This window comes from Rhinolophus sinicus, chromosome 16, assembly GCF_057876585.1.
Source record: "Rhinolophus sinicus isolate RSI-liver-muscle chromosome 16, RSI-T2T, whole genome shotgun sequence".
Lineage (NCBI taxonomy): Eukaryota > Metazoa > Chordata > Mammalia > Chiroptera > Rhinolophidae > Rhinolophus > Rhinolophus sinicus.
This window is the reverse complement of record NC_142516.1, coordinates 24,398,428-24,425,000: the sequence shown is the minus strand read 5'-3', so window position 1 is coordinate 24,425,000 and position 26,573 is coordinate 24,398,428. Positions and strand designations below refer to the sequence as shown.

Here is a 26,573-nt window from a genome sequence, read left to right as displayed (position 1 = left end):
GACTAGGGCAGATGTAAATGACAGGCATAATCATAGCAGCAAGAATCAATAGCTGAGATCCTGAGAGTGAGGAAGAAAACAGGAAAACTATAAAATGTGTGCTCAAGGACTCAAAAATAACTTGAATCCAGTTGCATTTAAATAGGGACTGACGCTCAGAAAAACTGTGATAAAAGTTTGTTTCTCCCAAGTTTCTCTTTTTATAGACATTCAGAGTCCTTTCCCCTTCCTTTCAAAGGTTACTGTTCTCTCTCTCTCTCACCTTTGTTCTTTCCAGCTTTGTTTCTAGCTTTGATAATTAAAACTTGTTCCCTTTGTAAATTGGAAAGGTTCTGATAAAATAAGTCACATTGTGGTTTAAATATATTTTTTTAATGTGCCACTTTTCTTCATATTTTATTTTGGTTTTGTCTTCCAGTATTTACAACACTGCTTGATAGTAAACCATTTGGAGATGTAGTGAAATGAATTATTTGTCAGTGTTTCCGAGCCAGAAATCTGAGTTTTTTGTTCAAGAAAAATGCTTAAGTGAGAGTTGCTTTGTACTTATTTTCTGAGTATATCCGAATAGCATCCAGATAATGGTTTGCTTTCAAGTCAAAAACTAAGTTCACTTTCCTGATTTGCTGCATGGACTACAGGCTTGCCTCAAACACCTAATTGCTGACAGATAGAGAAAGATGACTTTGAAGATTAATTATTGGACTAGCAATATATTGTTAGATACTTGGAAAAAGAAATTCTTTTAATGTATGCTCTTTACAAATATCCCATATTAAAGTGATTAAATCAGATTAATATGAAGAGTTCACGGGGTCTAAAAAATATCATAGACTAAAACCCAGACCGTGAGTCTTTTTAGACTTCATTATCTTCAAAAAGAGAATTTTAAATAATATTTAAATGATCACATTGCGGTACCTCAGCATGTGAGTTGAATGTGAAGCTATACCATTTACCAGCATTAGACAGTCTGAAAGTGAGCAAGTGAAAGCACAAAAGGAAAAGGATTTTAGAACATACTTTCACTAATTTGTTTAGACTGCTAGAAGTTTGTTCGATAGTAAATATGTGCAGGAAGATCATCAGCAAATGAAATCGGGATCATTAGCTTTGTTTTTGGATGGACAAGTAGCCAAAACCCCACCAAACTTGGGTTCTCCGCTAATACGTAGCTGGCCTGCAGAACACTGCTTGGATTTCTTTGCTAAAATTAATATCCCTATCGTTCCACCCCCCACCCGGAATTTAGAACTTGAATTCTACCTATGAAAAGAGAATCTGTGGGACAATTTGCAAGTCAATATCACTAACCAGCCATTTCATCACAATCTTGCCACACATAATCCACTATTCAGGTTAGAAGGGATGAAATGGTTACCTGCCCAGGTATCTACAATGGAATAAAATATACAGAGTAAGGTGAAAGGAAAACAATGTCTTCTACATTTGATCACAGAGGAAAAGGGAGAATGGGTTTTGTGTATTTCTCACTGACAATCATTAAAATATTGTTCAGTGAGTGTCAGCCTCTGATCATGAGGAGGAGAAAACAGGGAGTACTGTATCCAAAATTTATTTCCAGTTGTTTACTATGACTTTGTGAAGAAGACATTTAAATGATCATGTTTTTGAAAAATAGTTATTTTTATTAACAGATTTATATAGAAAATACAAAATTTGTTATGTATGTAATCAACCGGTATGCAGTGTTTTCTTTGGAAGTTGGTATTTTTGCCTGAAGGAAAATAGTGTTTTGAAACTATCTCTCCACTCTCTCTGACTGAGTCCCCTTTATTTCCCAAGTTATTCCCTTAATATATTTTTGAGGTGAGGACAAAAGTCTCAATTATGTATTGTAAAAAGTATTGAAAAAGTATTAAATATTTGCCCCTTAGTCATTTTCAGGTTGTCTCAAGGAACCATTACAAAATTATCTGTTTCAAATTTACTAGGAAAATTTGAAGTATAAAACAATGTGGTCATGTAGACAAGACTTGAAAAGTTTCCCGTGTGGCATTCAGAGTTTTACTTAGACCTCTTTTGATCTTTACTGCAAATAAAAGTAAAGATAAATTCTCTCAGGCAAATACCAATTTCGATGTCTAGCTTTTGCTAGATTCATTGTTTTGACAGTGTTAGTCTATTTTTCTCAGCAGTTACGCATATATTCTTATTGTTGCTATTTATCAGTGCTCTCTGATTTTAACTAACTCTTCCTTTGCTGCCTGTTTCTCTATTTCAGTAAGCAGTTCAGAGAATTATATTGTTAAAATGTTTAATTCGTTTTAGATAATTTAAGTCATTATCTACAAATAAGATGGCTTAGGATGGACTTTTAGGGTTCAAAGTTATCTTAGTGCTCATCATTTTACAGGTGACATAACTGGGCCCTAAAAGAGTTAAGTGACTTGCTAGTTAATGTGATGGGCCGACACTCAGATCTCGTAAACCTTGGTCAGTGCTCCTTATTTTTACTGGTGAGTTTCAAAATTTCTGTCTGTTGGGAAGAAATTTGGAAATCCCAATATTTTTCTGTTTGGGTAAATGATTCATTGAGTACAATAAGCAGGATCTAAAACTCCTTTATTTTATTATTTTCTTTTTAACTGTTCAGAAATCCTGTAGTATTTAGAAATACTAAATAGTGTTTAGAAAATACTATTCAATTTAGCTGCTCCGTAAATAGAATTGTTTTAAGTATTTTGCTTCTAACATTTTTCTATAAAAGGAGAAAAATGAGAATATTAAGAAGAAATATATAAACAATAAGATCTTAACCTTCAAAGGGCTTGATAAATTCATGGAAGAAAATAGTTTCTGTATCCACTCATTGCAGATTAAAAACAAGAGCGATTGGGAAAAGATCTGGTTTAACTTCTTTATATTAAATTGGTAATTATGGAGAACCATTTGTGATTACTCCTACATTGTACTCATATTACATTTCTGTTTAAGGAAGTTGGTCTTAGGTGACAGATTTCCTAAACTGATACAGTAAAGGATCAGAATTGTAAGATTTATTTTTAAAACAATTAACAGATGGGCGAAGGGAATGAGAGAGAGAAAGGAGACATCTTTGATATGAATAGAGAGAAATGAAGTGTTGGCAAACAATATTTCACTAGAAAATTGAAATAGAGATAGTGATAGAAATTTATAGAAAATAGTGATATTGAGCAAAGTAATATGACTAATACTTCTTGAAGGCTTTCTAGTAATATATAGTACCATAACCTAAAAATCTAAACATTCACTGAGGCCTTTTCATAACTCACTAAGTGGAATTATGTAGATGCACATAAATGTATTGGAGGCAGAATACTCGTAAATGCTGGGGTCAGTTGGTACTTACTAAGCAGAGATGTTTAATTGACAAAATGCATCACTCTTGAAATTGAAACTTAGAGGAATCAGGCAGCATAGTACTGTGTACTTTTTGGGAGGCTTTCTGCTTTGGGAGAAGTCCCAGAAAAAAATTAATCTATTTTCCAATATAAGACATTTCTTGAAATTGGGCCCTTTTAAAGAATTATCTTCAGAACTGGAAACTTCCTACTCTTTGTCATTGCACAGAGTAACTTCTTCAACCCCTCCTGCATTTACACAGTATATGTACTATAAGATTTGAACCTAAATGAAAGAGGAACTATGGAGTCTTCTGTTTTACCAACTAGATATATTTATGTATAAATACATGGGACAACAGTTTTTCCTAGGTTATCTGGCTTTTCATCTTTTCCTTTTCTGGTTTGTCATAAACAACCTAGTACATAAAATGATAACATGAAAGCTTTACATGCATGTGTATGTGTGCACACTTGCACACACTGAAAGACATGGCACCTTACTAAATTAAGTAACACTAGACACAGAATTGAATCATTACGGTCAGTTTAAAAAATAGGAATGGTCTTCATATTGTTGGGTTATTTGAGAATGACTGGTAAGTAACATTTCTCTAACCAAATTCTAAACCAATTGGGAAATAAGATAAAACAAATAAGCTGTTAAGAGGCCGAATACTGATAAAACGGCATTGGAGAATTTGGCTTATATCAGTGGACCAGCTTCCTAATATTGAATCCTAGAATTAGACTTACCCGCCCAGGTATGGTTAGTACGGGGCTGCCTCAGGTATCTGTGTGGGGGAGCCTGTTTCAGAGATATTGACTGCATCAAGGGGAAGAACAGAATATATTTTCTCTGTGGGAAAGCAAGCTGCCAGAAAATGGGAAGGGTGCCGAGCTACTGATTTTTACTTTCTCCTTTCAAACTCATAATCAGATTAAGTTATCACCTTTGCAGGAGAAATGAGGCTATAGAGAGAGGTTTAGGGAGTAATGCTAGTGGCAGTTTCTCCATATGTAAAGAAACATCAAGTGCAGGGAAGAGTCTCCTCTTTCCCTCTCTTGACTCTTGTATTAAAATCTTTGGTTTGTAATTCTAGCTATGATAATAATTTTAAAAATATGTCAATGTAATTGACTTAACATTTTTTTGTCCCTAGTACCAAAGTAGTGTTGTGATTTAAGGAACATGTCATAGATGCCACAGAGTTGGGTTGTCTGCTGTAGAGTGTGGAGCTTGAAAAGGATCTTTAGAAACATTAAGGACCAATATCCCTTAATAAAAAAAATGGAATGATTAGTATACAAGGTCATGGAATACAGTGCTAGAACTGCTGATCTAAATTGCAGTTCTGTTCTTTTGTATAGAAAGACCAGACCAGAATATTTTACTCAGACCAGAATATTTTAGGATGGGTATAAAAATTAACTAATTTCAAGTAAGAATAATATTAGAACTGAATAAGCAAGACAAACAGAAGCATTGCTATAGACATTTATATATTCAGTTACATCTAATAATTAGTAAGTGATACTATGTGCCAAGCTTTATGCTAGACTCTGAGGATAGAGTGTTGAGCAAAACAGCCATGGTCTACATAGGATGTATCATTGTTATGCTGGCCAGTGTGGGGGAAAAAATCTTTTTTTGGATATAGTATATTGTATGTAAATGTAAAGGGGACAACAGGTTTTACGTGTATTTTTCATTATTTTTCTGTGATTGTACGGCACTAATAGCTGTATCCCCCTCTTAAACTTGTGCTAGCGTTCTCAAAAAAAAAAAAAAAATCTTATGTAGAGTGGGTTTAAGTTGGCAGTTACTATGAAGTCATCTGAGGGAAAGACCCCATTGCTAGAAGTATTTCTCTGGTTTCTTCTTGTCTGAATTTTTGCCATTACAGCTTCACTCTGTGGGGGGAAAGGATTGTAGAACTGCAGCCTAGTTTTATATGTTAGCAGGCAAGCTCTCAGAATACACAGTCCTTGCCCAGTGAAGGCATATAGAGAAAGCTTGGAACAATCATTATGAAGTGGTGAAAGAGATGTCTGAAGAAAAATTGGAGAGCAGATTTGAAATGTGTAAGAAAACCATCAGAATGCATAGAAAAGTGTGCCCCGTGAAGGAGATTGATTGTTCTAGTTGAAGAGTGTCAGACTGAATGAAAGTGGAGGTGTGTTATGATAATCTTAAGGTAAGAAAAAACATTTCTAGTCACCTGGAATTAGTTTGAAGTGTTAAATTCCCCTCCTTTTAAGGTGATTTATATGGGTCTGGATTTTCTACTATTGTTCTAACATCACATTATCCAAACTGATGCAAACTGTACAGATGTCCTGTAATTTGTGTTTTGGTGAATATTGAACTAACCTATTCCAGGGTTTATATCCTAACTTTTCTTGCATGTCACTGCCATTGAAACTTGCATGAAAAGCACTAACTGCCTTCTTTCTCTTCTCCCTGATTTGCTCCAAGGCTGCCAGACAGATCAAGGATAGGTATGGAATAAAACCTACATTTTTATTTAAGTATTGATACTGACATCAGAAATGAAATTCAACAACAGTTTCTTATTGGAATCTTGATGGTGAAAATAAAAATACCTAATGGCAAGTACAAAAAAAGAAAATGTGTTTTGCATATTTTCTGGCATAAACAATGAATCAGCAAGATTTTTTTAAAAACACAGTGTGTACAATTATACACTTCCAAAAGAATTTCATTTCTGGTATAATATAGTTAGTTTTAGTACAGTTCTTAATTAGCTATGCTAATGTATGGGGAACCATTTTAAATAATTAAAAAATATGTATTCCTGGAATGCATTTTTTGTTATTCTTAAATTTTATAAGCATGTCTTACTTTCTGAGAAGTCACAGCATTTTTAAGTAGTCCTCAGGAGCTAAAGCTGTCTTCACTGCTCTCCTGTTTTAACACCTTTGTATTCTCATTCCATCCTGTTCCTGGTGCCATCTCTTTCTATTTCTAATGCCACCATTCTCTAGTTTATGGGAAGAGAATAGTAACGAAAATGATGAAAGACTTTAGCTTAAAAGGTGTTTCTCATTGATGGAGCCAGGATTAAGAAAGGGTGGTACTTGCTGTAATGAATGCACCAAAGGGCTAACGGAGTTGCTGGCAGTTTGGGATTGGGTGACCATGGGAGGCATGTCTTGGATCTGCCTCGCTAGTCGCTGAGCATTGACTCCACTTCGATTTCTTCATTTGAGGATTATGAGAGTCTCTGAAAGGCACAGCTCTTCAAATCTCCACTCTGAATCCTAAGTACATTATTCTTCATCAGATAATTTACAAAATTACTCGTTATAGACTGCGTGAAAATAAGTGTGTCTGTTGTTAATCTTGACTGAAGACTTCAATTCTATGTTTTTCTTGTGGCCATTTATTTGACTAGAGGCAAGATTCACGTGGCAGTCATAGCATTCTTAACACAAATATTTATTTTTAAATTTTTTGTATTTTTTATACCAGATATTGGTTAGAGACATGGATCATTCTTATAAATCATGAATGTATTAATAGAAAGGAGATTATGAGAACTCGAAGGTGAAAAGTAGTGGCTGTCTGAGGATTGGGTGCTAGGTAGGCCAGTTTTTTGGATAAGGTAGTTTTGCGTTGTATCTGCTGGAATGCGCTATGAGTGATCCATGTCCTCCCCTGGCTAGATTATTATCCTATTTAGCCACCTACTCCACTCAGTCCTGCTCTGGTCCCTGATTTTTTGGATTAGAAGTCATTTCCTAATCAGGCTTTGAGCTGTCCAAAGACTGAGAGACCCTGCAAAATCCTCTCTTGTTCTTCCCCTGGGGATCTCTATGGTTCTGTGCTTCCCAGAATGCTGTCCTCACCCTGACCTCTTTCTCTTTTCTCAGACTTGTTTGTCAGAATTTAATTTTATGGTCAGTGTTCATGGCTGAATGTATTCTTCAGAAGCTTGACTTCTTTTCCTCTTCTTCTAAGCCAACCTCTTGGCTTGATTTCATCAGTAGCCATGTGATCTCAGGAGTCAGGATTCCTTTTTTCTGTCAGGGCAAACTCCATTTAGTTTTCGTTTGTTTTTCAAAGCCTCTACTCTTTTTTTTTTTTTTTTAAGGCTTCCCACAGAATTTTTACTTCCTGCCTAAGGAACATTTCTGGGTCTTGGCTTAATTTTTTAAACTTGGTTTTTAGTTTCATAATGTTCAGTTTCTCCAATACAGTTTTTAGGGATTCTCCCAGGAAGCAGTTTTCTAGGATTCCATCATTGCCATTTATAATATAAAAATAGTTTAAACATATAGTCATAATAAAATAATTATTATCACTAAGGGAGGAAAGGATTAATCACTCCCTTATATTAAGGCAGAAGTGGCATTTTCAGGAAGAATGTATAACACACCTGAGCAAGGAACCAAATATATAAAAATGAAAATATCTGTGAGAACTGAGTATATATGATTTGCTGTGATAGAAGTTATTCAGGAGGAATAGTGGGAGTGACAGGAAACACTAATGTAGTACTTACGTAGTAATGTTGGAAGATGATTTGTTGAAGTATATTGTACGAGTCACTGGTTCTTGAAGAAAAGGGGTCATGAAAAGAGGAGTCAAGTTAATTAGGCAAGTAGTTTGAGGAAATTAAAAGTATTCATCCATATGTTTTGCAGTTATTTTCTCTTTGCAAAAATAAAATGAGGAGAAGGGATCCTTGTATTCAGCTTGTACTATTAGAAATAAATTGAGAAAGTCAGAGTGAATTAAAACATTCCCTAACCACTTGGATCCTGTAATGTAGAGAGTTATCTGTGGATTTTAGATTGTTAGTTTGGGCTTTGAGGTACAATTGTCTAAATATATTCAATTTAAAAATAAAAAACTTAAGTCATTTGAAAGATTATAACATTGTTAAACATCTAACTTAATTTATGGAGACTGAAATTTTCATTGACTAGAAAGTAAAGGTCATCATTCTTGTTTTTTAGGCTTTGATAGACCTTTCTAATCCATTTTGGGGGAACATTCTTTTTCTTTGAGGCCATAGTGATTAAATCAAGATTTGCAGATGAAGTTTCAGATTTAAATTCCCTAAAATACCTTCAGATATTTTTTTCTAAACAGTTCTCAGCTAACATTGAAATAACCTGGTTTAACAGCAACCAAGTAGGTTCAAACCCATTCATTGGTTCTATGGGCATTTACTAAGTACCCATCTGAATATAGCTCTTCTGGAAGTCTTCGAGTCAAAAGATACTTGGGGCTGTAGAAAACAATGTATGTAAGACTTTGCTTCTAACTTCTTATTGGTATAATCTGAAATTTTATTACTGAGTACCAGCAGCTTAAAGTAATAATGTGAAACATTCAGCGTTATGTCTGCCCTGCATTAAGTGTGAGTTCCCTTACCCATAAATGGTATTTCAGTATAGTACGTTCTTTTTGAGAAATAGATCAGTTAACTCATTGTTTCTACTAAATAAAGTGATTACTTCCCTAGTTTTAAAATGACATTAAAATAACTGAATACAGAAACAGACATTTTTCATCCTCAAATAACTGAATAGAGCAACAAGTTTGATATTTCTCCTACCATTGATCTCTAGAGTAAATCTGGCAGATTTGAATGACTAGGCCTGGTATTTTCTTTGTTCCTCCAGCTCCATTTACTTCCTCTCCCAAATTATGTACAGAAATACAACATTCATGAATATTACTTTTGTATCATTCTTTGACCAAAGATAATAATGGGAATTGCTTTGTGATACTTGTGGAAATTTAATATGCAAAATTGAAATTTGAGATAAAATTTCTCAGGTTATATTAATAACATGAGAACTTCTTTTAGTTCCCAGTTATAATTGACAGAACAGTTTCCCCCTAGTTTGAGTAAAATGAAGTCTGGTATGACTTCTTTCTTTTTTTGTTGTTTTTTATACCGCATTCATGTAATAAATATTTATTGAGCTCCTCTTAATTCCATGGTATATGGTTTCACAGGGCTGTTTCTCCTTGCATTCTTTCACGTAGCTGATGTGGATACATCAGAGTGACACCTACTAGCATGGTATTTAAAATCGTGATTCCACTTCTCTCCTTTCTCTTCCATGGCCTATCTTTGACAGCTGCCGAGCTATACAGTATTTAGTGAGTGCACCTCTGCTCTTCTCTGAGGATCCATGGAGTAGTTGTGATTGCTAGGAAGGACGGAATCAGGGTGTATGTACAGTTCATTCTGTGGTATATAGAAAGGAGTGAGGCTGGCATCAGGAAGTCAGGGAGCTTGAGTTTACAGAGGTTCAGATGACTATTGCGTCTGCTAAAGATGATTTATACCGGATATTTATCTCTTGTGATATTTGTATTTATATGCAGTTTTATAAAACCGGGTGGAGGAAAGTTCCTTAAAGTTATCTTAAATGTCTTTAAAAACATTTTACAGTTTTTATTTAATTTTCAAAGACTCTAACAGCAAATTTCTGTTTAGTTTTGTTACCTTTGTTATAGTTTCTGAAATCACTAGAGTGAAATCATTTCTATCTTTTCATTTTATACATTAAATATATGATATTTCCATTCTTTTATTTTTAAAAGTATGTTTGTGTTTACCATAGAGTAACAATGGCTTCAGCCTTTCGCCTTTCTTTGAAACCAAAGGTCAGTGACAACATGACTCATTTAATGGTGGATTTTTCTCAGGAAAGACAGATGCTGCAAACTTTGAAGTTTTTGCCAGGTAAGTAAGTATGTACATTACATGTAAAATTATGTATAAAAACTTTTTTTCTGCAAAATTTTTCTGTGATGAACATTGGAAAATAAATATTAAATAAGGATAGTGTGATTTTTTTCTTCATTCAATTAAGGGATGATTCTTCATTCAATTAAGGAAAAATTTGCTAGTCTTTATTTTTAGAGAGTTATTTTACTGGTGGTTATTGTTAGTTTGACAGAAGCAGTAAACCATGATGTATCACTGGGTCTTGGGACCAGGCTTTTTGGATTTGAATCCTAGCTGTCACTTACTTGCTGTGTAACTTTGAAAGAGTTATTTAACTTTGCCTCATTTTCTTCATCTTTAAAAACGTGATGTTTTTCCTTCTAGGGTTTTTATGGGGATTAGATGAATTGAACCGTCTAAAGCACTTGAGATTGTACCCAACATATAGTTAACACTCAGTGAATGTTAGCTGCTGTCATTACCATTATTGTTGAAGTTGTTCCTGGCTCAGATGGAATTTTATTTCCAGTAATAATGTTAACATTGATTTAGTAGAGGATTAGTATGAGGCTATCCCAGAAGTCAAGACCATTTGAAATTGAGTCCACATGTGTGAAAGAGCCAGTTAAAGACCTTTTGGTTAGTAGTAGTCTATTTTTAGCTAGCATCAAGTAATGTTGTTAAGTTGATACATAGCTAAAACAATTTGGACATGGTGATTTGGGGGATGGGGAAGTCTCTTGAAAGTGAAACGTTTTACTTAAATAGGTGCTTTGTTGAAACTGGCTTCTGTTTCTTTAGAGGTTAGCTGTTTCTGAAAAGAGAATTTTGATCATATGAAACCATTCTTCTCTGAATCTTTAGCCAGAGATTTAAAATAGGATTGGAAAGATGAGGTTAGTAGTCATGAAACTAATTGAACTAGTAAGGGTAGCACAAGGGAAGTATTAACTTGAGTGGTATGGATCAGAAGTGTTAGAAGAGTTTATAGAAGGAAAAGATGAGAGGATGAACTGTAGTTGTAGAGGAAGAAAGTGTGCTTGTCACTGAATATCTACCTGTAAAGGGGTCTTTAAGAATTACTCACCATTATATTGTCATTCCCACTACTTCTAAATTCAGGAGAGTCAGGAGTGGTAGATTGTTAATACACTATTATTTTGATTTTTTAAAAAGCTGCCTAAAAAGCAATCTTCTCACCATTCCTCTTTCTCTTGAGTTTTCAGTGATGTCTTAACAGACCAAGGCCATGCCTGCTGTACAGTCAAGCAGATTGCATTGCACAGTTAGGATTTCCTCTTTTGGCAAACTGTTAAGACTGAAGGAATGAGGTATAATAAAAATTTTTTTTTTTAAATAAAATAAGAAACAAAAAACAAGAAATCCTTTTGTGGAGGACTTTTATCCTGAAGGAAAAGTATAGTAGGTTGTTAAAATTTATGAAAGATGAATTCATATTACTAATTTTACATATTCTGCTATAGCATAAAAATTTCCTGTAAGGTACAATCAAATTAAATAAAAAATGAATACGTTTATCCCATAGTAATTCATTCCATAAACACCACAAACATTAGCTCTACACTGCATTATGTATAATAACATGAGTTGTGGACTTACCTGAGTCTGAAAAATGGATGTGATGATGATGGATGATAACAATTGCAAAGCCATTTTCTCCTACTTTAAGCCATTTTTTTATATAGTGAAACTTAGAGTTTATAGTCTTCTCTTCTGAGCTTGTGCAACTAAAATGAGAAATATGCTTGTGATAGGGTTGATGCCACCTGCCCTTTTACATTCACATGCAAAGAAAACCTTAGTAAAATTCTCGAACCAATTTCCGCACTATTGCTAGTTAACTGTTGCTTTATGGAAATTGCTGTGAATTGCTTTTCAGTCTCATTTACAAAGAGAGTTCTGAATTTGCTAAGTGATATTTTTATATGGCAGTTTTACCACCTTTCATCTGAAATTTTATCCCTCACTTAATGGACTTTTCAGTATATAGTCTTGGGTGAACTTCCCACATATTAGGTCCAAGTCAACCTTAATTTGACATACCACTCTTAAATTATCTAAAATTTCTTTTTCTCTCCCAAGAATCACCACTTCCTTGGATTTCTTAAAATTTTTACCTCAGTTACCACTTTTAGTAGTTTGCTTTCTTTTGGGGGCCGTTATTCACAAAAAGGAAGACTCTACTTGCTTGTACATTCTTACTGGAATGGTAGCTGAATTGAAATGTGTATATAGTGGGGAGTTAGCCAGATGTACTTACAAATTGAGTGATTCTTGCTTTATACCAGCCTCTTACAACTTTCAGTACAGGTTTGTGACTTGGCAAAATTATAAAATCTCTGCATGCCAAATAGGCCTTTACATATCCTCATGTGTAAGCAGCGCAGAGTATATTAAATTCATGAATGCTTGTGGTCTGTTCTCGTGGCAATGAATAAATAGTCTGTATTGCTTATGTTCCAATAATAGAGAGTAACATCTGTTACGTATTATTGGGACAAAGGTCCTACAAGGCAAATGAAGGAAATTAATCATAATGACAAATGATAAAGTACTTCTGTGGTTGTCTGTTGTCTTACTAATAAGGTATATCAGATTCCAAGTATTTATTGTACGTATACACATTAGACTTGAATTTTGAAGACTAGTTAATGGAGATCAATTGTCCCATCTGTCTTCTTCCTTCCCTTTCTTACTAGTTAGGCTTGAAGATTTCAAGTTCCTTTCATCTTGGTCTTGATTATGTTATCCAAGATAATTTGGTTTCCTTTGTTGTTAGGTGTCACATTGCTTTGCATTTTAACTTTTGTACATAATTCCTTTGTTGTTGTTATAGTTTTTGTAATGAGTGCTTCGTTTTTTACAAGCAAGTTTAGGTTTATAGAAGATGGAACAGATACAGAGTGACCAGACACAGACTTGCCTCTTCCCCACATACAGTTTCCCCTGTTAGCATCTTGCATTAGTGTGGTACATTTATTATAATTGCTATAACCAATATTGATACCTTAGTATTAACTGAAGTCCACAGTTTACATTAGGGTTTACTCTTAATTTAACACAGGGTTTACTCTTGTGTTGTAGAATTTTAATGGGGTTTTGACGAGTGCATAATGTCAGTTATCCATCATAACACTGTGATACAGAATAGTTTCACTGCCCTAATATTCCCCTGTACTCTGCCTGTTCGTTCCTTGTATCCTGCAGATTTGCTATAATCATTTTTTAGTTCCAGGAACTTTTTTGTTGATTCTTTGGGATTTTAGACACTCATGTCATCAACGAATAGACAATTTTATTTTTCCTTCCTAGTCTGTATACCCTCTACTTCCTTTCTTGTCTTACTGCATTTAGCTAGAACTTCCAGAAGTAGTGAGAGGGGACACCTTTGCCTTAGGAAAAAATACCTAGTTTCTCAACATTAAGTATGATGTTAACTCTAGTTTTTTTTGTAGATGTTCTTTATCAAGGAAAGCCTCCCTCTATTCCTGGTTTGCTGAGAGTTTTTGTGATAAGTGGTTGTTGTATTTTGTCATATTTTTTCTCTATCGAGCATATGATTTTTCTTCTGATGTGATAGATTGCATTAATTGATTTAAAATTTTAAACCAGCTTTGCTTGCATACTTGGAGTAAACCTTTTGAAACTTTTTTATTTTTAAGCAACAAAATGTTTAAACACAGTACCTGCACAGTTTCACACATCTCAGACACATCTGTGTCACTGGAGGACCAGGTTCTCCAATTAATCTGTGGTTACATAAATGGAACATCTGTTCATGTTGAGGAGCTACAGAAAAATCTCTTTTACAGAAAAGGAGTTGTGATTAATGTTCATACATGTTAATTGTGGCTCATTTACTCCAATTTACTTTAATGAATCATAGAATTCTTTGGAGAAACATTTTAAAATCCTTAAGTATTTTGGGGGGCTGGGGAGTTCATTTTTGTTTACTGTTGAGAAATTATAATTTTTTATGAAAAAGATTTTGAAAATATCTTGAATTATTTTAATCATTGGATTCAGAACAAGTTACTCTATTTTGTTAATAGTGATTTAATTTACAATTCTACAGCAGTTTGAAATAGATTAAAAGTACATTTTGAGAAGTAACGAGTCATTCTTGATTCTTTATTCTTAACATGTTTGAGTTGCTTTTTGCCAGCTAGGATTTTAATGTATTTTGAATAAGTCTATGAAAAAAAACTTTGAAACATGAATTTCTAAATAGAGCTTTGAAAACTAGTTATTTTGCATTTATAGGGTATCCCTCTTCTTAGTTGCTTGCTTTAATTGGACAGTTCAAAAGCAACATGAAAAAGCATAGTTTCAATCAGAAACATAAATATTGGATTTGTACTATAATAAATGAGAAATGAACCTTTTTTTTTTTTTTTTTCCCTTCAGTCCCCAAAGCTCCAGAGATAGATCCAATAGAGTGTTTGGTGGCTGACAACGCTGTAACAGTAGCTTGGAGAATGCCAGAAGAAGATAATAAGATTGACCATTTTATACTGGAATATAGGAAAACTAATTTTGATGGACTTCCACGTGTAAAGGATGAGCGATGCTGGGAGATAATTGATAATATTAAGGGTACTGAATATACATTATCAGGTAAAATGACTGCATATCATGAATCTCATTCTCAGAAAATAAATATAATTGTGAAAAATATTTTGAGTTACTTTAAAAGATAAAGTTAAGTTTCTTTAGCCAAGTAAATTTTTTTATATTCATTATAGAAGTGAATTTCTCTTAAAATATCAAGAAAACCTTCATTTAAATTACTTCTGGATATTTGCAACCTGGTAAAATAATGTATGTAAAACAAACATGAAAGGATGTTCTGGAAACTGTGTTTCAGAATAACATTTAATTGTTAACCTTGGTTTTCTAACAGTAAAGAAGCTGTCAATTTTCTAGATGTACACACCACTCCACAGTTCAGTGATACTATAAACACTGCTGCCTTTACCCTGTTAAGATTACCGTCATGGTAATACTTAAAGTAGAGCTGTGACTTGGTATTAGAAATTTGTTTGTCGGCCTTTTGAAAGCCTTTAAAAGAATACCTCTCTATATAGGGGACTTTGGATATTTGAAATGGTCGAATGTTGCCTGACTTGTTCAGCGCTTGTTATGCATAGTCAGTGACATTAGTAACTTGACCATTATTGAGCACTTACCATTTGTCAGGAGCTGGGCTGAAGTGTATTATTGCATAATACATCTCATTTAATCAGTACAGTACATCTCATTTAATATTTACAATTCTGAGGTTGATGTTTTTCCTACTTTACAGTAACAAATGCGGCTCTGTCATGTTAGTAATTTTTGAACTATTTTAATCTAGACATGACTAACTTCAGAGTTTTGCTATTAATCCCTATGTTTCAATCTAGTTGTGGAGGGCGCAGCTCAGCTCCAAGTCCAGTCACTGTTTTCAATCTTTAGTTGCAGAGGGCGCAGCCCACCATCCCATGCGGGAATTGAACTGGCAACCTTGTTGTTGAGAGCTCGCACTCTAACCAACTGAGCCATTCGGCTGTCCCCACTTTTTCTTTAAATTCATTTTTTACACAAAATGACAGTTTCATAAATATAAAAATTCTTTAGGGCATCTACTTTCCAGAAATTGAATATGTTGTTTTATATTATAGCATCTCTCCTTGAATGAAACATGGCTATTAATGAGACTTGAAAGCACTTTTTTATCACTCGGTTTAAAAAAACACACAAAAACTCATTAATAAACTGTTTAATTATTTCTTTTAAAGAAAATAATAGATAAATCATGATTTTTCTTATTTCAGGCATTATCAGCATTTTAAATTAATTTGTATTCTTCCTGAGTAAAAAGATAGTTCCAAGGAGGGAAAAATGTCTGTTTGAAGGTTCATAGTCACACTTTTGGAATAGATTCGTTTACTTTTCAGATCTGAAAACCATTTTCATTTTTTCAGGCTTAAAGTTTGATTCAAAGTATATGAATTTCAGAGTGCGAGCTTGTAACAAGGCTGTGGCTGGAGAGTATTCTGATCCAGTAACCCTAGAGACCAAAGGTAAGATTAATAGCTATTTACACAGCATAAAACAAAATTTAACATCTGAAGTTATTCGAGACTTGTGACAGGAAGCATTTCATGTATGGATGCATTCCTACACGCATACACATACCACCACCACCATCACCACCACCCCTGCCCCCACCCCCACCCCCAGAATTCCCAACAGTAGGAATTTTAAGATGAGAAAATTAGGACTACAGTAGTGGTTTTTACTAGTTTTTCCTGTGTCATGGTATTCAGATAGGTAAAATAGACTGAGATGATGGTGTTATCTTCTCCGATGGGTGCTTAGTTTACAAATTTCAGCCTAGGATAAATATATAAACATCAGTAAGATTTGCCCAGAGTTTTCCCAGGAAATGATTATGGCTCAATAATGGGGAAATACCTTTTCAGTTAAGTTCAGATCCTGTTTTCTTAAATCTTACTGTAGAAATTAACATTTACATAGTTTATTAATGTTTACAAAGCACTCTCACAGTTCTTCAGTGATCATTAAAAACTATCCTGAGAGATCAATAGAATAGATATTATTGATGTCCATTTTGCAGATAAAGAAAGTGAAGTTCAAATATGTTAAATGACTTGCCTGCAATCCCTAGCACTAGCTTGGAAGGGTGTGAATAAGAATCTGTTTTCAAGTTCTGTATCAGCCCCTATTGCGGGCATGGAACCTAGGTGCTTCTAGTCTGAGAGCAATTTGGATTTAGTTAAAATTCCCTCGAGTTTTATTTTAACTCTCATATTTTAACACAGAGTATTTTTCAGATATTCACCAATTTGAAGGTCGTAATGCTAGAGATTTTCCCAGTTGTGAGATGGTAATTGACTGGGTTTACTTCCAGAATCAAATTCTACGCACTGTTCTAGGTACTTGGGCCGTAGAGTGTTCCACTGACCTCTAATTCTTATAGCATTTGAATAATAAGTTTGCATGTCAGGAGTATGATATGATTTGGAGGATGATATAAAAATAGAATGAAACAAAATACAAGGCTCATAAGTTTTGACAAGATAAACTCAGAAGAATATGTTTGCATCACAAAGATAAATAAAAAACATAACTTGAAGTAATTTATTTGGATTAGCAAATGTTTTTGTTTGAGAACTATAGATAACTTAGCCAAGAAATTCAGTTACTTTGAATTACTTGTTATCAAACTGAAATATTGCTGTGGTTTCTTGAGAGATTTTTACCATGTCAAAGTAGTCATTTATAGGCAGATAATCCTTTCTGCATAACTTGAATTTTGTCGGGTAAAATTGCATTATTATTCTCCCTCATCTATATCGTATTTTTTAATTTATTCCTTCTCATTTACCCTTTATATTTAGTGACCAAACTTAGATCTAAATGGGGTGAATTGTACATTTCTATGCAAATTCAGGAGAATCAGGAAAATTAATAACTGGCTTACAGTTTCCTTGGAGCTGGGCTGGCTGCTCCTGTTAGCAGTATCTGGATCTTACTAGTCAGATTCTTGGTCTTGGGGTTTGTAGGGAAAGATTAAATTGATTATAGTTTTATCAAGCATATCTCACTGTGGGGTAACCAACCCTGCTGGATAGACTGAAACTCAACCCTGAGGCCCACTGAACTTCAGAGAGATCCAGAATAAAATTTGTCTCTTAAATAGCTATGGCTTGCAGATTTTCTAAGATTGTACCATAGCACAAGAGTGGCTACTAATGAGAGCAAGAGCTCGAGAGGAAGAGTCCAGATTTGTTTTTAAAATGTCATCTTGGACAGTTGTTTACTAATTTTTATTGGCTTGTTGTAGCCCTTTTTGACCAACCAGTAGAAGTAAGTGTATGAGCAAAAAACTGGAAGGAAAGAGGGAGAGGTGTAGATTAAATAGCTGACACCTACTAAAATTTCATATCCTGCTACTTACGGTACTTGGTGTGGAAAATAGTGAACATTGTTAACGTCTGTTCTCTCCAGCATATGTAGCACTATTCTGTGATTGGAATTGTCAGAAGTGATGTGTAATGTAAAGTTGTTATGACCAGAATTTTAAAATATTATCCCTTCCTTGTAAAGGTAAATGATAATGATATTAATCAAATTTACTCTCTAGCCTCAAATGATAGTGGCTATGATAGAATTTTACAGTAACAAGAAAACAGCCACCAATACAACCAGTTAAACCCCTTGAAACATATCTGAACTCTGAGTTTTTTGGTACTTTGTTTTCACAGACTTTTAAAGGTATGGAAACTAATATCTAGCCATATTACAGGGCTTATGTAGAGACAGGACTAACATCTGAAACCTTACTTTTGAGGCCAGTCCTTTTGTTTTTTTTAAAAAAAAGTATATGATGGTATCCCTGTTACCTTTGCCTCTATGACTTAGTTGAGGTTCCATACAGGAATAGCATCCAAAAACAAAAGGAGAGAGAAGATTATACCCCTGGGATTGAAACCCATGCCTCTTTGTTTGGGTGCAGTGGTATTTGATAAGTCTGGTTTCAAGTGGCTTGGGAGTGATACCTTTTCTTGTAACCATTACTTCACCCTTCTCTCCATCATAAGAAATATTAAAGAACAGCCTTAGAATTTTTTTCTTTCCTTTTTAAAAAAAATTTAGTATTATTTTTTTCACTTTTATTTTTTTAAACAGCCTTAGGATTTTAACAAGTAACTGAGAATTGATGGCACCTTAGCATTATATGCACTTTTTCTTTTTCTCAAAAATGTAGATACCCTCACATGCATTAGCTAATAACTAATATAGAGGTTAACCATGTTTTTTTTAAGGCAGTTCATTCTTGATAGTGCAGGGTCTCAATTTTGCTTAATCCTAACTTTTTAGTAATCTACCTAATAAGGAATTCTATTTCCATTTTTACTGGAAAGTTGTATTATTTCTTTTTTCTGTAAGTCCTTTGCTGTATACATACAGATTTTGAAAGCCATTAACTTACTTGCATAGTGTGCCATTTACTGGAAGCAGTTATGGTCAGTAAACTTGTATTTAGAACATTGTGTAAATAGACAGTGAGCAGTAGGTCTGATGCATAGTTGAAATTAAAGTGCTCCTTACAGAACAGTAGAGGATAAAGGATTCTTGATTCACTAGGTAAACATTAGGCTTTCTGTATGAATATTTAGTTGTTTGATGATGCATACATCATGGACACACTGAAGCTTTAGCTAAATCAAGTAATATCCTTAAGGGAAATGGGGTATTGGAAAGAAATAATTCCTTCAATGAGTAATTACCAGAAATTGGAACTTTTGTAGGGAAATACAACTAACAGAGCCAGATTAGTTGGTAACTGTGTAGTAGGTAATACCTTGCTTAAGACAGAGATTCTAAGAATTGCATTTTAAAACAGTAGGAATTGTGCATTACTTACTATGAAACAATAAATTTTAATGATTTACTCTCAATTTCTAAAGAGAGAAGGTAATACCTTGCTATACTGATTTCCTAAATTAGCAGTTCTAAGTATGTCTTGTGAATAGTACAGATGGTTCCCTAAAATACCAAATAATTTGAAAAGCAGTTTTGTTTTTTAATTTGTTTTTATTTAAGTAGCCCCCCCCCCCACACACACACACACACACACACACTCCTTGCCATGTAAATCATCTCTAGCTCTGTCAGCTGTGTCAGTTCCCTTGCTTCTGCCATCACGGCTGGTTTCTCCATGTTTGTCTGAATTTGAAACTACTGAGAGTTTAAATATGAAATTTTTGAGTATTAGAGGATCAGGAAAAATGCGGGTGTGCCAGGCTCTATAATTTTTTTACACCACATCACTTTCTCCTCATCCTTAATGCTACTAACGCCTCTTCCTATTTAGTCATAACAATTAACATAATCAACTGCTATCCTAGAAACAGGAAATTGGGGTTATTGTATACTGATGGAGATTCCAGCAGAAGAAATAGCAAAAACACCCATGGCCATGCAAGTATGTTGTGTTTGTTGGGAGTATAGGATATATAGAGAAGAATAATGGGAGATAAAGTAGGAATTAGGAAATGACGCCCTTATCTTTGGGGATTTTAAAAGCTAGGATTAGGAATTTGAACTTTATATACAGTATTGAATAAGTTGAGTAGGAAAATAATATGATGATAGTTGTGCTTCAGAAAGCGGAGATATGCTACATTTTTTAAAAATTGAAATACTGTTTTGGATAGCACTTAACTTCAGTTTGGATAACTCATCATCCCATTTGAACCTGAAAGTTGAAGATACCTGTGTAGAATGGGATCCTACTGGAGGCAAAGGTCAAGAAAATAAAATTAAAGGAAAAGAGAACAAGGGCAGGTAAGCTAGTTCCTTAAATCTGTTATCTGGACAAATGCTTGTACACTGATTCAAATTTAATGATAACTTACAATGAAATTCTTATTCTGTATATCAATATGATTTATGATATGTTGATAACATCAAAGTGGAGAACATAATATTGTTTGTCAATACTTGAATTTGTCACTAACATTTTCCGTTTCTTTTTCTTAGTTTCTTTTCTAATCCTCTTCTTACACATTATAATTTCAGTACTCCATTTCTTTAAAATTATATCTATAGCAATTTGAACTGCTTAGAGAGAAGTTCCTAATATAGTTCCTGAATTTTAGATTTATAGTCACCTGTCTTACCTGAAGGTCTGCCTCGAATGACAGCTTTGAGCATGTATGACCCCAGTGTCTTGCCCCTGATCAGCAGTTACCTTATGAACCAAAGAGTTAGGCTTGGGACCTTTAATTGTTGTTAAATTTATTTAGATAGTCTCAAAGTTTGGGGGCTTCTTACTTTTTTAACAGCAGGCTTTTGATCTAATTTTATTATAAGCTGTGAAATTTAAGTTATAAAGCAGTCTCTTGTTTAACAGTTGCCTATTTTTATCTGACAGTGTCCATGTTACTTCACTGAAGAGACATACAAGGTGACGATCTGTGTCTGTCTAGCTCTAGGACTTAGTATATCTAGCTTGGCTGAATAACTTTAATATTTTGTTCTTTAACCAATAAGCAGAAACCTTCATAAGTTAAAATATTGCTCTGTGTAGATTGTCTGTGTGGTAGCTTATGTTTTGAATTTACAGCATTATAGTGTGCTGCATAGTATTTAGATTATATTGTATATGATAAAACAGTAAGCTCTGCTTAAAGTATTTCTTGAATTATTTTCCCTCGTCTGACTTTTTTCTGCGTTTACTTATAACTGGCATCTTTGTTGTTGTGCTATATTCAGTATATCTAACATTACAGCTTCGTTTTTATTTGTATTTGACACGAGCCAGGTTTGACGAGTTCTGTATTTTATAATGATCGTGCAGTTTTTAAAGCATCAGAATAAAAAAATAAAGGTCATTAGTAAAATTATTAGGACAGTGCCAGAAAGGTGATTCAATTCAAATGCACAAGTAATAATGTTAAGATACAACATATCTCTATCAGTAACCAGAATGTGTTCTTTTCCCAAAATTATCTTCCTCTTTTTTCTAGTTTATTTGCTCATTGTTGAAAGCGACTTTATAGTTAGTGTATTATAAATTGTAAAATGCTCCTGGATTTAATAGAATAGAATGTATGAAGTTTCATTTGGTCAGTTGGAGATTTTTAAACTGCTTGTATTTAAGCATTTCAGATCATGTTATTTCTTTCTCTCTTCCCTATTTTGAGGGTATTTTCTATGTAGGCTACTTTTGGACAATTATGTACATTTATTCTTTCCATAAATATTTGCTCACTAGGATGTCAGATGAATGTTGTGGGATATATAGAGATAAATACTGCCCTTGCCTTCAAGAAATTTGCCCTAACTTACGTAGATGAGAGGTACATATTTATATACAAATAACAATAACACAAGGTGTAGAGATTATGTGTAATGGTAAGTGTGGATAAAGGAGTTTAGAGGAAGAACGAGGTCCGGAGCTGCCAAGTGTTGAAGTGGTCAGTGAGGGCAATGAGCCAAACTGAAAGTAACAAACAAACTTTCATTCACTATGATAGTATAAGCAAGAGGCCACGAAGGAAAGGGTGCTAGCTCTCCCCATATTTCATTTTTCCCGGCAGAATGAGCTCAGGGCCAGGTAAATCACAGAAGGTTGCAGATGGCAGATATATTCTGACTGCTGGTGAAGCCCCAAGTAAAAGGTCCTTCCTGTTGTTTTATGGACTTGAGGCCAAGAAGATAGGGGAGGGGGAAAGGTTAGGAATACAAAAGCATTGAGACACAGTGGAGAAAAGCGTCTTCATACTCCACCCTCCACCCTAGCCCCCTTTATGGAGGTCTTCTCAGAGGCTGCTAAGAAGGGTCTCAGCTGAAGGCCTGTCTCCTGTAAGGGGGTCTCGGAATAGAGGTGCCTAAGCTAGGAATGCAGATGTGCATATGAGCATGGACTAAGGCCAGGGATTGCAATGCCCTCCAGAAACTGCAGTGAACTGGCTGTACACCAAGTCTGGTGTGGGGAAGGTAGCCCCCGCCCCCAGGCCTGCCATTAAGGCCTTTATAATTGCCTGTGGTTGGTCCTGAAAGAGCACATGTAGGATTTTGGTCTGGAGTTGGACTCCTCAGAGAGTTATTTAGCCTGGTAGGATCTGGGAGACCTTCATCAATGGCAGCAACAGAGGAAGGGCACTGAAGCAGATTGAGTTTAAAGAACACTTTAGCTGCTACATTTAGCTAGGGGTGAAAAGGCTAGAAAATCAGGTTGGGACCAAATCAAGAAACTGAAATGTCAAGCTCATTGAGTCATTTGTAAGCAGTAAGGAAGTGCTTGAAATTTTTAAAGTAAGAGAATCAGAGTTAAGTGTATCTCATAAACAGTGAACAAGATGCACTGGATAACAAAGATCATTTGGAAGCTGGTAAAGCAATCCGGAGGAGAGGTAACAAAAAGCCTTAATTCTGAGACTTAAGAGGCCAAGGTGTCGTTAAAGAGGTGGGGAGAAGGGTATTGTGTTTGGCATAAGACAATAATAGCTGTTGTACTTCTTGCAAAAATGTGCTTAGGGTCGGAAGTCTAAAATGCTGCAGTGGAAGAGTTCTCCTTATGCAGTTTTTCTCTGAAATTTAAACTGCCACTCTCAGTAGTTATGTCTGTTTTTCTTTTCTCCATGCTTTCCTTTTATTTCTTTACTACTGGTAAGTTATAAATTTTTTGTTTTTTAAATGCAGTTATTCAGTATAATTGAAATATTAATTTTTAAACATCTTTGGGATTTAATTTGAGTTTTTGAGAGTTAGTGAAAGACCTAATACTGTCCAGTCTGCCATGTCACATAATTTGATATAAGAGGAAATCAAGTTGGATCATGTCCATTTCAGTAAGAGAAATGCTTTGTAATACATGATACTATCTTGTGCATGGATTTGGGAAATTGCTGTTTCTCTTTTTAAGAAGAAAAGATCCAGAAGAGAAATACCTACTGCTCGCAAAAAAAGTTACTTAGTTTTGATTATAATAAGCCTATTTTTGCCTTTGCTTCTATTTAAATTTAACTGAAAAATATAAGCTATAATCCACTATCTGTCTTGAGTTCTCTTTTCCCTTTGTATCTTGTCTGATTTTGATGTTGCTTATTTCAACTGTGTGTTCTTTGTATAAGCCTTGCTCAGTCTGCATGATATTAGTGTTTGCAACCTGCTTTGTGCTGATGACTTACTACGTTTGGGTGTTTATTATTGACAATTCTGTGTAATAATAATTCAGATAAAATTAAATGGTGTTATTTGTGCAACATAATTAGAAAATCTTTTCAAAGATTTCTTTTGTGATTCGTACTTTTACTTTATGAAACATTTACAACATAGAATGTGTGTTTCTCTTTTTGTTCCTGTTTATATAGAAGTGGTACACCGTCCCCCAAACGGACATCTGTAGGTTCCAGGCCACCAGCAGTGAGAGGCAGCAGAGATCGTTTCACTGGGGAATCATACACAGTGCTGGGTAGGGTAAACTCCGTAGTTCTTCATTATCTCCTGTTAAAGGTGTCCCAGTCACACTGGGGGACTTCCCACTCACTCAGAGCTGGAGTGGGTGTCTGTGTACTGAATGAAACTTTGCCGGAGTTTCTTGAAACCTAATTACTTTGGCAGGTTTTCAGATTGTCTTGTTATTGATATGTTTAAAACTCTACTTCATTTTACATACTGTTCCACTTATATGTAGAACTCTTGAGGGCATAGTAAGGAGGGAAAGTTCTGGAGCCTTTTATATACAGAAAAATTAGTAATAAATATGCAAGCAAAGTTATAGCAGATACTCTATAATTAGTGTCAGTGTGTTAATATCCTAAATTGAATTTTTTGTGCCATTTTATGGGACAAGCAATAGGTTAAAAAATCTATAAGGAGGAGGTAAGAGTCAAATTTACTTTTCTGATTTTTTGTAGGAGACACTGCGATTGAAAGTGGACAGCATTATTGGGAGGTCAAGGCCCAGAAGGATTGTAAATCCTACAGTGTGGGAGTAGCATACAAGACTTTGGGGAAATTTGACCAATTAGGAAAGACAAATACTAGTTGGTGTATCCATGTCAACAACTGGCTACAAAACACATTTGCAGCAAAACATAACAATAAAGTCAAAGCCTTGGATGTTACTGTTCCTGAAAGAATAGGTGTATTTTGTGATTTTGATGGGGGTAAGTTTACTGATTTTTCTCGTAGGTCATTTCGTCATAGTTGCTTGTGTTTCAGTACTTTTCACTGGTAATCATCTGTACAGAATTTCCATTAGTATTGTGGATACGGGGGTGTTTTGACCTCCTAGGATTTGATCTCAAACATAATTTCAGTTCCAGAGTTGACTGGAAGGATATGCAGTGTCTGCTTGCAGCCCTAGAAAAGCACTCGTCTATAATGTACTAAATGAATTTGAAAGAAAGATTTTGCTAATTTTAGCCTTAAAACATTAAATTTCTTTTGTCCATTTTAATTTTTCTTACCTTGCTTTATTACCCGTAAAGCATGGTGGAGTCAGAATTTTCAGTTGGAATAGACCTTAGAAATACTCCATCTGCCTTATATAATAATATAAAACCCTTTTTACATTATCTCTGCAGGTAGTTTCCTCTGTGCTTGAAGAAGTTTTTTATGCGAAGTTTCTTGTCTTAGAAGGCAGCCTGTTTCATTGTTGAATAGCACTTGGTTAGAAAGTTTTTCTTTAATTGACTCACTTTGCCTCCCAATAAATTCTGAGACTGTTGCTCTTCAATTTTGTCACCTGAAGAAACACAGAATTATGTTTCCTAAATCACATTTACATGATAATCCTTATTCGCTTAAAAACTACTAATACTGTTTATCTTGCCGTTTTTCCAGACTATACATTCTCTGTACCATTAGTTGTCCGTCTTATTTAATTTTTCCAACCCCTTACAATCTCCTATGGTTGTATATTATGCCAATATATTTCTTAAAGATTGTTTCTCAAAGTAGGACGCACAACTTCTGACCATCATAGGACAGTGATTTGGCGGCACATTTTCTAGCTCTGTGACTTAATGGCACCGTTGACCTATAGTGAGTTTGTAGCCACCTAATCCACTAGGTCTTTTGTCATGGAGTTCTGTCACATTGTTTTTTCCTCTTATATAGGCAGTTTAGGGTTGTTTTTTGTTGTTACTCAAATGAGTATTGTATTTGTCTTTAAATCTCATCTTAATAGATTTGGCCAAGCTTTGCCTCCTGTTAAAATCATCTAAAAATCAACTTGATATTTATTTATCCTTTGTAAAATTTCTTTAAGCTTTTTGAATTAGGTATTTGATAAGTATCTTCTCTACTGTCATTACATATTTATAAAAATTTTGAAGATGATGTGTGATTGAACTAAGAAGCAAAAGTCATTCCCTAGATGCTTCTCTCTAAGTTGACACTTTTAAGCTAATAAAACCCAATTTTTTCCATTTTAAGTAGCATTGTGTAACTAATTCATGAGCTATCGCCCTAGTTACTCAAACAAAAAAGGAAAAAAGTTCATGTTGGCTTGATTTAATTTTAGTGATGACGTCAGTTTTGTTGCATTCTTTTTTACTTAATCACTTTGAATCAGATAAATGATTTTCCTCCAGATAAATGGTAAATTTATTGGCACACATTTTTTTTCTTTTACAACTACCAAGATAGCATTTGCTTATCATCTTCTGTCTCCTTTCCCATACTTTGTGGTTCCTTAGAGGTGGTAGTGAGAAGTGTAATTGTTAGCCTAGAGCCTAGGGTATGGAGGGAGTTGTAATGTAGGATGGTATCAGATTTTGAGGGCCTTGAAGAAGAAGAATAGGCTCCTCTCTTTTTTAGGAGTTGAGAGAGGGGCCTTCTGCACATTTTAGAAAACTAGTCCTGTGATGATACTCTAGTTTTAGAAATACTAGAGTAAATGGTGAATAAGGTAGGAATTTTCAGGAAGCAGTCTTAAAGCAATGTAGGCAGGACCATG

At 34.5% G+C, this 26,573-nt stretch overlaps 1 protein-coding gene across 7 annotated transcripts in view; it reads left to right on the top strand.

The window, feature by feature from the left end:
• Window positions 1-26,573, top strand: part of FSD1L (fibronectin type III and SPRY domain containing 1 like) — a 62,256-nt gene that overhangs the window by 24,783 nt on the left and 10,900 nt on the right. For 4 of the 7 annotated variants that reach the window (XR_016019285.1, XM_088793081.1, XM_019734208.3 and 1 more), the window contains exons 5-12: window positions 5,827-5,849; window positions 9,960-10,081; window positions 14,495-14,704; window positions 16,054-16,152; window positions 20,317-20,446; window positions 21,036-21,068; window positions 23,980-24,080; window positions 24,526-24,777. Coding sequence is in view for 5 of the 7 variants with exons in the window: in XM_088793081.1 (XP_088649207.1) it covers window positions 5,827-5,849; window positions 9,960-10,081; window positions 14,495-14,704; window positions 16,054-16,152; window positions 20,317-20,446; window positions 21,036-21,068; window positions 23,980-24,080; window positions 24,526-24,777 (970 nt within the window). In the remaining 2 variants the exon portion in view is untranslated. The remainder of the gene's footprint in view (window positions 1-5,826; window positions 5,850-9,959; window positions 10,082-14,494; window positions 14,705-16,053; window positions 16,153-20,316; window positions 20,447-21,035; window positions 21,069-23,979; window positions 24,081-24,525; window positions 24,778-26,573) is intronic. The other 3 variants (XR_016019286.1, XM_019734209.3, XM_019734210.3) reach the window with 2 other exon arrangements.